This window comes from Podarcis gaigeae (assembly GCF_964106915.1).
Source record: "Podarcis gaigeae genome assembly, chromosome: 5".
In the NCBI taxonomy this organism is placed as follows: Eukaryota; Metazoa; Chordata; class Lepidosauria; order Squamata; family Lacertidae; genus Podarcis; species Podarcis gaigeae.
This window is the reverse complement of record NC_139681.1, coordinates 94,080,243-94,092,443: the sequence shown is the minus strand read 5'-3', so window position 1 is coordinate 94,092,443 and position 12,201 is coordinate 94,080,243. Positions and strand designations below refer to the sequence as shown.

Here is a 12,201-nt window from a genome sequence, read left to right as displayed (position 1 = left end):
GTGGCCCAGTGGTGAAAAGGTTATAGCCAGCCCTGCTCCAAAGACCGCCTACAATTTACAGCCACTTCATGGTGGTTGCTTGGTTAGCTCAGGCAACAGCAACTCAGCCTAAGCATGAACAAATGAAGCAGTCATAAATTGCTCCTGACTCCATTCCCTCCCCATTTGCTGTTGTTTCCCTGTGCTGAATTTTAGATTGTAAGCTCCTCAGGGCAGGAATGCGTCCTCTTGGAAGTGCCGTGCACGCTAATCATGCTGTATCAATAACTATTATGCACTAGAAATTGGCTTTTTAGTGTTGCAGCTAAGCCCTCTGGAATCAGGTTACCAACTGAAATGAGACAAGCACATAGATGGCAACTAAAGACACTCTCAGTAGTAGAAATGCTTTTATTGCCTTTAGTTTACTGAGTTGTGATATTTCCTATCTTATTTTTGTTATTATACACAGAGCCAGTAACTCTTCGTTTCAAAGGGGCTTAAAGACCTGCAAATAAATAAAAATATTAATAGTAACGTACAGGTCTGACCCGTGACTCTGAACAAAGCGGACGGTGTTTTTCCTGCAGCAGGAAGCAGCTGTGCAGATTCCTCAGAGGAAAGATTAATGTCCAAAAGAATCCCTAAACGTAGGTGGTTCAAAATCACCTGGCTTAAAGGAATAATCTTGCAGCTCTCCCTCCCATGCACTCAGTTTCTGTACCTGCCCCTTGCCATTTTGCTTCCCAGCAGACCCAGGATGTTTAATTGTTGCAGGTCCAAATGGGGTGGAGGGCGATATGCGGCTCGTGGAGGATGCTCAAGTTCACTGTGGCCACACCAACAAGGCGGCAGAGGAACCAGCCCCCACGCAGGTTGCCAGGAACGGATAAGACAAAGGAAAGTCCTCACCATCTGCTTTTATTCAATACAGTGGATGCTCGGGTTGCGAACGTGATCCTTGTGGGAGGCATGTTCGCAACCCGCAGTGTTTGCAACCTGCGACCCACGTGTCTGAGCATGCGCAGGTCATGATTCGCCGCTTCTGCACATGCGCAAAGCACAATTTAGCGCTTCTGCGCATGCGCAAGCCCCGAAACATGGAAGTAACTGTTCTGGTACTTCCAGGTTCGGCGCGGTGCACAACCCAAAATCTTGCAGCCCGAAGAGTCTGTAACCTGAGGTATGACTGTATTTACAGAGAGAGGCTTTCAAATGTAGCCTCTTGTCTCGAGTAAATACCCCATCCCCTCCTCTCCCACTTCCTCATTCATCATCTCTTTACAGGTGGTGCTCAGGGCCCTTTGCTCTCCTACTTTTAAGGCCTGCTGGGTTCTGTCAGCCAGCTGTTCCGGCTCTGCCTCTTCCTCCACTCCCATTATCTCCCAATTTTCCACCTCGTCTTCCTCTGAGCTGTGATCTCCCTCAAACCTCTGTTGTAATTCTGAACTGTCTCCTTCTCTGGAAGAGTCAGGCTGGGGAGACGGTCTCCACCCTTCATCCTCTGCCCAGTTCCTGAGACCACCTCACTTACCTTTACTGTACTGGATGCCCATGGCAATGACCGAACTCAGCAGCAGCAGCAGCACAACGAAGAGAGAGACGGCACAGAGCACCAGCTTGATTTGGGTTCGGGAGCCCAGGCGACTCAGCAGGGGGCCATCGCTTTTCCTGAAGCCCACCTGGAAAGGAAGCAAAAATGGAACCAAGTAATGAAAAGAAGAAAAGGGCAAGGAGAGGTGGGATGGGTTATTAAAATCAGCTGGAGAAGTGAACTGTCTCCACGGACAGCAAAGTCTCAGACAGAACATTGCATCAGGGTTGGGAGGGGCCTTGGAAGCCCAACTCTTTGCTCAGCGCAGGAAAACATCCCTCTGCCCTGCCTCTGCTTGAAGACCTCTGATCTCAAGGGCTGGAACTGCTGACATGTGTCCCTGGACTCCTCTGCTAGGGGAAAGGGCCACAGCTCAGTGGTAGAGCCTCTGTTTTGCACGCAGAAGGTCTCTGGTTCAATTCCTGGTGTCTCCAGCGAGGACTGGGAGACTCAACGATGTGATGCAGCAGCAAAGAAGCTAATGGTCTTCTGGGCTGCATTGATCGAAGTATGGTGTCCAGATCAAGGGAAGTCATAGTCCCACTCTATTCTGCCTTGGTCAGAGCACACCTGTGATACTGTCTCCAATTCTGGGCACCACAATTTAAGAAGGATATTGAAAGCTGGAAGGTGTGCAGAGGAGGGCAACCAATATGATCAAGAGTCTGGAAACCTCATGAGGTTTATGAGCCTTATGAGGAGCAGTTGAAGGAGCTGGTATGTAGAGCCTGGAAAAGAGGAGGTATGATAGCCATCTTCAAATATCTCAAGGGCTGTCAGATGGAAGAGGGAATAAGCTTGCTTTCTTCTGCTCTGGAGGGCAGGACTCGAACCAAAAGTAACAAGAAAAGAGATTCTAACTAAACATCAGGAAGAACTGTAAGAGCTGTTCAACAGTGGAATGGACTCCCTTGGGATGTGGTGGACTCTCCTTCCTTGAAGGTTTTTAAGCAGAGGTTGGATGGCCATCTGTCAGGACTGCTTTAGCTGACTCCTGCATTGCAGGGGGTTGGACTAGATGGCCCCTGGAGGACCCTTCCAACTCTACAATTCTACGATTCCTGCCTAAAGCCCTGGAGAGCCACTGCCAGTCAGTGTAGACAATGCTGAGCTACATGGATCAATGGTCTGACTCAATATAAGGAAGTTTCCCAGGTCCTGCGAGTTGGTGGCCCATCACTGCCAGGGGGCAGTGACATACCTGACAACAACTGCCTTTCTCACCAGCAGCACCACCCTGGCATTCACATGGAGCACCCATTGGCTAAGGCCTCTCCAGGAAGGAGGGAAGTTGTCTGCCGTCCCTTTTTCTGGAGGGGACAGAGCTCAGTGGCAGGGCACGCGTGTTAAAAGTTCCTTGGCATCCACAGCTAAAGAGCTAATCTTCATTTGGTGGGTTGAGGACCTACGGTGGGTTGCAGGATCAACACTGCCTTTTGAAATGAGAGAGGGGGAGAGAGGGAGAGAAGAAGAAGAGGAAGAAGAAATACTGGCAGAGAGCTCTGAATAAATTTATTGAATAATAGATCCCCCTGCCCTATCATCATCATTCCATACCCAGCCTTTCCCCCTCATAGGACTCAAGGCAGCTTGCAGATAAAAACAAGAACCATTAAAAACAATCATTGAAAAACAATGGAACATGGATAGAATCAAAAGTATATGCATACCAAAACAAAAAACAAAAAACAACGACCCATTTAAAACTTACAAATGATTACAGTGGTACCTCAGGTTAAGTACTTAATTTGTTCTGGAGGTCCGTTCTTAACCTGAAATTGTTCTTAACCTGAAGCACCACTTTAGCTAATGGGGCCTCCTGCTGCTGCCACACCACTGCCACATGATTTCTGTTCTCATCCTGAAGTAAAGTTCTTAACCCGAGGTACTATTTCTGGGTTAGCGGAGTCTGTAACCTCAAGCGTCTGTAACCTCAAGCGTATGCAACCCGAGGTACCACTGTATAATAAAAACAGTGCAGCACCAGCCCTTTCAATAAAGAGAGTCAGTTCCCAACAGCCTGTTGGAACAAGGAAGTCTCCACCTGCCGGCAAAAGGACAAGAAGGAGGGAGCCTGTCTGTCATTTCCAGGGAGGGAGTGCCAAAGTCCGGGAGCGGCCACCGAGAAGGCCACTGCTGCATTGCTGGGGTTCAAAGCAGTGCACATATACCCTTTCGTTGGAGGGGTATGCTGGTGATGTCTGAACCAGACCAACCATCTCCTTCCTCTGTGAGCAACCCACACATATGATGCCGGTGTGAACAGAAGCAATGTACCTTTTGAATATCAGGTGCATTAAATGAATGCACATAAAACCTCTGAAAGAGAGAGAGAAAACTCCTGTAGACAAGGCTTAAGGCACTGGTTCTCAAAAGCTGTGGTCTGTGGACCACCAATCCTCCATGAGGTTCCTTCAAGTGGTCTGCAGCACGTCTGTGAATTTGTTGCTGAAACCAGGAAATGGCACATTTCCGTTGCATTAAATAATCACCTAGATTTTTAATTGCATTTGTACTGCTTCTTTTAGCGCCTAGGCTGTATTGTCTTGGGATTACCGTTTGAATTCAAATTGCAATACGACAAAATACAAAGAAATAAAGAAGCGATAAACATACAATTGAAAACCAAACATCAGGCATAGTGCACTGCAATTTCTACAACAAGCAAAAAAAACCCCTATTAAGTGGTTTGTCAAGACATTCCACGATTTTCAAGTGATCCATGGGGAAATGTTTTGGGAACCGCTGCCTTAAGATTCAGGCACAGTCCTTGTTTCAAATTCCAGGGTTTAGTCCTGGAACGTGTAAATAAAAAGGGGAGGAATAAGAATGTAAGAACTGCCTTTATTGGATCATCCCAAAAGATTAATCTCTGGCTCTAATAATGACCAGACCAGCTGCCACCAATTTGGTGCCCTTCAGATGTTGCTGGATGATGGTCAACCCTGAGCCATTCTCCCTGAGGCTGATTGGAGATGGAGTCCAAAAACCTATAGAGAGCGCCAGGTTGTGGAAAGCTGGGCCAGAACCGTGGGAACTTCACAGGCCGGTCATGCGGGAGGCAAGAGTCCTCTGTGAACTGCCCCCAGCACCCCATAATCAGTGGTAGACAGCTCCTGACCACTGAAGTTTAATATGGCAAAAGCCTGTCATAAACCTCTTAAATAACTTTTATTTATGTAACCGGCAGATGGAAAAATGGCAGTCCTTTTTATCTTTCTTTTATTGCTTCTTTTCACTTTCACTTTCACTTTCCCTTCTTTTCCTTTTCTCTCTTTCATTTCTTTTTCTTGCTTCTTTTCCCCCCTTTTGTACCTGTTTTTGCCTTTGTCTCTTGTTTCCAATACCTTACCATATTATGAAAAGCTTTAATAAAAACCCTAACACATAAACTTTACCTCTATACATAATCTTTTTTTTTTTTTAAAAAAAAAACATGATTAGCTTAAAGATAATAAATTATATTTCCACCACAATTTCTTCCAAATTTCAAAGTGTATAGCTTTTCTGGGCACCATGAGACAATTTCAGTATGCGTGGTGCTACCTTTTCTGGATCCCAACGAAAATCTACTACACAATCCTGTGCACATTTACTCAAAAGTAAGCCCCACTGATTTCAACAGAGCTAGCAAATGAGTTTAGGAATGGCATTTAAAAATGTTCACACTATTTCCCCCCAGTAGTTTTTACAGTTGCCTTTTTTAAAAAAGTCTATCTGTCTTCTTCCCTCCCTCCCATGCCTGCTCTGAAGTTACCTGTACCTTAAATGCAGTTTATCGCGCCCATCTGGTTTTTAATTATTTCATACATAAGCAACCATATCATCCAAAATAAGATCATTGTAGCTGAGACTATTAAATTTGCCCCATAAGACAAATCTCCCTGGCTTCTCTTGAGGATTAAAGGCATAATCATAAATCACTGGTAATATTGGTGACTCTGGAGGGCAATGAAAGGTTTTGGCAAAGCTGCTGCCTGTGTCCTTTATGCAAGCTCTTTCGAAAGAGCTTCCCTTCCCTTTAGAAATAGCCTTTTTGCTCATCTATTTCCTACCCCCCCCCCCCCCGTTCAGGCTCGGCAACTGGCTTTGGTACGGTAATTACGTAGGCAGCAGAGACAATGCCTTTATTATTAATTTAATATAGTAATTGTGCTGCCAGGCGGGAGGAGGGGCAGGTCCTCTGGGACGACGCAGGGATGCTCTCCAAGAGCCTTGCACAGATTGCTCAAGCACCTGGGAAAGGCCCGGTCTACCCTACCTCCACGCTGTCAGGAGAGATGCTTCCATCTCCGGCCGTGTCTGCTGCTTCATCGTCCTGAAACATAGCTCGCTTATACTCCGCCATCTGAAGAGGGAAACCATGAGAGAGAGAGAGAGAGAGAGAGAGAGAGAGAGAGAGAAACGCTAATTGCTGGAAAAATTGCTCGCAGGCAGCACCAATTCCATTAAGGCTCTGTCGGTACTGCCAACACGATGCCATTCATAGTCCAGTCTTCATCAAAGGAACCCTGGGAGTTGTAGTTTAATTATGGGGTTTTCTGTCAAGGGAACTCAGAAGTGCAGATAACCAAGCCTCTACGACACTTGCTTGGCATTAAATTCTGGACTTGAGATTCATTTTTGTCGGCCCTCCCCCCGCCCGGTGTTCGTTAAAACAAGCTTTTGCATACTGGATTGCAACTTAATTTCCCGTGATGAAATGCATGGCACATCTTGAAGTGCAGCTGAGCTCTGAGTGCCTTTGTCCACGGGATATCTCCTTTCGCACTCAGCTATTCTGTTTTGAAACCACTTTGTTCAGCTGAAGGAATGCAAATCTTAATGGGTCTAGAACAGGGGTCAGCAACCTTTTTCAGCCGTGGGCCGATCCACCATCCCTCAGACCATGTGGTGGGCCGGACTATATTTTGAAAAAAATATGAATGAATTCCTATGCCCCACAGATAACCCAGAGATGCATTTGAAATAAAAGGACATTCTACTCATGTAAAAACATGGTGATTCCCGGACCATCCGTTGGCCAAGGAACAATCCAAAACTGAAAATGCAGCTGTGTGGGAAAACAGTAAGAACAGCACAGGTCTGTCTACTCTAGAAATGCTTTCTAGAAATTTTCTCCTGACAGACGTTTCACACTCTTAAGTAACAGGCAGAAATTCAACAGATGCTGCGTTTTTGAGTTTGGAGATGCAATGATGGAGAAAGAGGCAGTGGCTGAGTCATGCAACAGTCAAAGGGATATAACTTCTATTATTTAAAAGTGGCAACTCATTTTCTCTCTCTGTTATAGACAAAGTTATTTTCTTTACACAAAACACATGCGTTTTTAAAGGTATCTAATCTTTGCCAACCATTGACGGCAGCTCAGGACAGGCATGTAGCAGAGAGCAGGGCTGTTTGGGGTGGGGGTCACTATTCAAATTAAATAGGAAGAAAATTCAAATTCTATATTCAAAAGAAATGACCCAAAACAACACTTATCAATCTATGCTTCCTCACACTGCATTCTCAGAATTTGCTGTTGCTAAATTTGGTCCTTCTGTTTGAGTAAGTCGCATGTGCAGGCAGTTCCACAGCTGCTGCTCCACTTCTACAATTGCCAACTTTTGAATCTGCCCCTGAAACTGTGCATTTAATAACTGCAGGAATTAGCAGGTGATCATGTCAGAGGTTTCTAAGCTGAGGTTGGATGGCCAGATATCTGTCATGGATGCTTTCGTTGAGATTCCTGCATTGCGGGTGGAAGTGGTGGCGGGGTTAGACCCAGGGCTATTTTTCTAGAAAAAGAGGTGCCAGAAGAATTCACTATTAATACCTCCCTTGTTCTATATTATTATTATTATTATTATTATTATTATTATTATTATTATTATTATTATTTATACGCCGCCCATGTGGCTGGGTCCCCCCCAGCCATTCTGGGTGGCTTCCAACAAAACACTAAAATACAATAATCTATTAAACATTAAAAGCTTCCCTAAACGGGGCTGCCTTTAGATGTCTTCTAAAAGTTTGGTAGTTATTTTTCTCTTTGACATCTGGTGGGAGGGCGTTCCACAGGGCGGGAGCCACTACCGAGAAGGCCTTCTGCCTGGTTCCCTATAACTTGGCTTCTCGCAGCGAGGGAACTGCGAGAAGGCCCTCGGAGCTGGACCTCAGCGTCCGGGCAGAACAATGGAGGTGGAGACGCTCCTTCAGGTATATTGGGCCGAGGCTTTAAAGGTCAGCACCAACACTTTGAATTGTGCTCGGAAACATACTGGGAGCCAATGTAGGTCTCTCAAGACCGGTGTTATATGGTCTCGGCAATGGCACCCACCTGAGAGGTGCCGGAACTGAGTTTCAGTGAATTCAAGCTGAAAAAAGCTCTGGTCGGACCAGATGACCCTTGAGGTCCCATCCAATTTCTATTGTTTCTATCTCTATGCCATTAAAAGTTTCCTTCGTTAGTATCTGCATCTCGGGCTGCTTCTCAAAAGAGCAGAACGTCACACCCACACACACCCCAGGTCAGTTGGCAACCCTCTTTACTTCCATGGTGTCCATCGTTTGCAGAACCTCCCAGAATTCCTCGCACCCCAGCTGAAACAGACACGTAATTTCTCATCTCTGAAGATGATGGTCCTTTCCAGTAAATTAAAGGCCTCAGGTGTGCTGGGAGTTTTCATTTCCCCCTGCTGTGCATGGTGGCTGGCCCAGAGGGGTCGTTTGCACCCAGTCTGTGCCAAATGCACAGGTCTAGGTGCCAGTTTGGTGAAGAGGGAAGCCCAGCAGGGCCTCACAAGCTGAGAGCCCTTTTATCTTCCTCAGGTTGTCATGACTGTCTTGCTAGCTCTTTTGTCTCCCTGACAAGTATCACACTTGCTTCCGAGAGAGGCTTATCCTCCATTCCTTGGCAACCCAAGGTTCTGTCCCCTAGCAACACCATCGCAGCTGCCGGGGCCTCCTCCTCCTCTCTCTGCACCCCTCTTCAACCCACCATGCTGGAACTTCCCATATAAGCAGAAAGGTGCCACACTAAGGAACCAGCTGAGATGGAGACAGGCAGAGGTGGCTTGAAAGGGAAAGGACCTGAGAGGGCATAGCTGAGGGGCAGCGCAGGAAATCTGCCCTCAGTGTCGAGGACATTTTAGGTCACTCCTTGGCACTAGCTTTCCACTGGTTTCAGCCAATTTCCCCCTCAGGAGGAATATGCAGAAGAATCACCTGGTCCACACACACCCAACAGTTAACCACATGCAAGCAGTGATGAGTCATGGGAAGGAGAGATTTAAAATCGCCCCAGTTTACTAATATTAATGAATACGATTAACAATTTATGTTAGTGTTAATTTGTACTAATATTGGGAGGGAGGGATGGCTGTCATTCTAATTAACTACTTTTATCTCATCCTTCTTCTGAAGAAGCTTTTGCTAGTAGACACAGAGTTGTCCCTTTTTAGCCTCCCAACCAGCTAAGTGAGGGAGGGAAGAATGAGACATAAGTGTGCTAACAGGCCCTGTCTCCCTCCCAAACACATTTAGGGGAAAGCAGGACAAGGGCCGGCCCTAACATTAGGCAGAGTTGAAGGGGTGTAAGCATAAGTGTAGCCATGATTGTTCCTCTGACCCAGATTCTGCTTGAAAACCACATGACCTTTTTAACTGACACCTGTGCCTCATAGGAAAGGTTGTGCTATTAACCTGGCTGACTTGGGTGGTTGTAAAGTTCCTATTATTCTCTGAAAAACAAAGCTCGGGAGGGAAGGGGTACAAGCAGCTTGCTTGAACCTGCTTTTAAAGGAACTAAGCCATCAAGTCCCTTTGGAGACAGACCACAAAGTTCTCCTCTTGACACCCTTTGTCTATGCTTGATGCAAAAGGGTATCAAAAAAAGCACATCCTCCAACATTTCTCTGATGAAAATAGGGATGTCCTACCCCATAATAATAACAAGAATAATTTTATTATTTATACCCTGCCCCTCTGATTGGGCCGCTCCAGCCACTCTGGACAGCTTCCAACATATATAAAAACACAGTAACACATTTAAAAACTTCCCTATACAGGGCTGCCTTCAGGTGTCTCCTAAAAGTTGTATAGTTACTTATCTTCTTTGCTTGGGGGGTCAGATAACTCCATACCCTCCAACATTTCTCCGATGAAAATAGGGACGTCCTAAGGAAAAGTGGGACATTCTGGGATCAAATCAGAAACTGGGATGGCTTCTCCTAAATCAGGGATGTCCCTGGAAAATAGGGATACTTGGAGGGTCCGAGGAAACTTTATATAGGGCCCTCAGCCTTTCAGAATGTGAAATGTGAGCTGACATGATCTGAGATCTTGCAGATAGGAGAAATTGACTAGCAACGAGAGGTTTAGGAGCTGGGGGGGGGGGTTCCCAAGGTGCCATCTGACACTGCCCCATGGATTTGCAGTTCTCTCTCCAGAGATAATAAGGGCTAGGAAAACAGGACAGGCGAAAGCAAGAAAAACAACAAGTGGATCTCAAGGTATCAAATGACATGTTTTCATGAAAAACAGGCACAGGCCTATAACTGAGGACAAAATAGTAGCTCATCCAGTATCACAGTTATTCTCAAAAAAAATATCAGGCGCAAGCAAATTTAAGCATTCATAAGCTTCTGTGTTTCCTGCTTCTCTACAGAAGTTTACTTAAATCAGGGGGCACAAACCTGATGTCTAAAGTAGCATTATTCATAAACCAGTAGGGGGACATTTCTTTTTAACCAGGGCATTCAGAGACTGACCTTAAGATGACCATAATATGAACAAATGGATTTCAGAGGGAGGCTGCAGTGTGAAACTGTGAATTACAATTCATCAAGACGTTCAACTCCATTCGTTTGGGTCTGAATCAAGACAACGGTTTCCTTTCCCAGCACAGGTGTTCATTAACTCAGCACTGCTGCCAAGGAGATGGTTCTGTCACCTACCAGTGCTGTTGTAAAAGGGTCACTGCGCTTGTCTTGCATGCATTCTAGCCAGGAGAGGCTGCTGCAGTAGTGTCATTGCTTGTGTAAGAGGATGAGATGCATCACACACCAGTAGAAATGCCAGATTGCTTCCACCACCAGAGCGGTTGCACAGCCCTGGTTTCACTCCTGTGCTGCACCAGCGAGTGGCAGTTTTGGACAGGGGTGTGGCACCACTCTAGCACATTGGCTGCTTCTGAATCCAGTTATAATTGAATTGCCAGCATCAGTACTTCTTCCATTTCTCTTCCCTCTGACCTCACTGCTTACAATTCACCGCCACCACAATATGCATGTAAAATATGTATTTATATTTGAGGATTACGCTTCCTGCATCTGCTGAAGTGGGCTCTTGTCCACGCAAAAACTTGAAGCTTGTCGCCATAACACATTTCGTTAGCATTTTAAGACTCTTTGTTGATCTTGCTGCAACAGACTAACATGACTGGATAGTAAGAAAACTAGGAGGTTCATAGGGAAACAAATATTCCTGGGCGTCCCTAAAGGACCAGCATCAGAGAACCATCTATTTATGCATGCAGCAGCCAATGAGAACAGAGACCCATGGAGGGATGTCATGGTTCTTGCAAGGAGGGCAAGAGCACCCAAGACTGTAAGCTAGAATTCTGTCTGCCCCAGGGAAGAGAGAGGCACATTTTTCAAGTGGGGTTTGGCTAAAAAAAAAAAAAAGTAGAAAAAGATCAAGGGTCTGGAAACCAAGCCTTATGAGGAACGGTTGAGGCAGCTGCGATTGTTTAGCCTGGGAAACAGGTGACTGAGAGAACAGATGATAGCCATCTTCAAATATTTCTAGGGTTGTCAAATAGAAAATGGAGCAAGCTCGTTTTCTCCTGCTCTGGAGGGTAGGAGCCTAACCCACGGATTCAACTTACAAGAAAGGAAATCCGACTAGCCATCAGGAGGAACTTTCTGCTGGCAAGAGCTATTTGGCAGTGGAGCAGTCTCCCTTGGGAGGTGGTGGGCTCTCCTTCCTTGGAGGTTTTTAAGCAGAGGTTGGATGGCCATCTCTCAGGGATGGTTTTAGTTGAGATTCTAGCATTGCAGGGGGTTGGACTAGATGACCCTCGGAGTCCCTTCCAACTCTATAATTCTATGATTCTAGGTGCCCTATGGAGGGCAATGATACACTGCCCCCTTGTGTCTTTAAGAAAAGACATTGCAGCCACTGCAGTTTATTTCTTTTAGAGCAATTAGAGCCCACTGTCTCCCAGAGCAGGTTCAAGGGGCATGGTGCTATTCTGTATTCCAGGCTTCCTCAACCTCGGCCCTCCAGATGTTTTGAGACTACAATTCCCATCATCCCTGACCACTGGTCCTGCTAGCTAGGGATCATGGGAGTTGTAGGCCAAAAACAGCTGGAGGGCCGAGGTTGAGGAAGCCTGCTGTATTGAGTGTGTTGGATTCTCTTTCATTGCAGGTTCTTAAGCAGAGGAGGGATGGCCATTTGCCATGGTTGCTTTAGTTGAGATTCCTGCATCGCAGGGGGTTGGACCTGATGACCCTCAAAGTCATTGCTCTGGACTGGCCTTTCTCCACATCCGGAAACATACCCAGTCCCCAGAACTAGTGACTAGGGTTGAAAAATGCAACAGTTGGGTGGGGTAGGCTCCTTTGAGGGAAGGAGATTCT

The 12,201-nt window shown here is 46.1% G+C and overlaps 1 protein-coding gene across 3 annotated transcripts in view; it reads right to left on the bottom strand.

Annotated features, from left to right (window-relative positions):
* Positions 1 to 12,201, bottom strand: part of ECE2 (endothelin converting enzyme 2) — a 45,643-nt gene that overhangs the window by 28,880 nt on the left and 4,562 nt on the right. For all 3 annotated transcript variants that reach the window (XM_083739430.1, XM_083739429.1, XM_083739431.1), the window contains 2 exons: positions 5,835 to 5,921; positions 1,514 to 1,661 (listed from right to left, as the gene is read on the bottom strand). In XM_083739430.1, the coding sequence (XP_083595556.1) occupies positions 1,514 to 1,661; positions 5,835 to 5,921 (235 nt within the window). The remainder of the gene's footprint in view (positions 1 to 1,513; positions 1,662 to 5,834; positions 5,922 to 12,201) is intronic.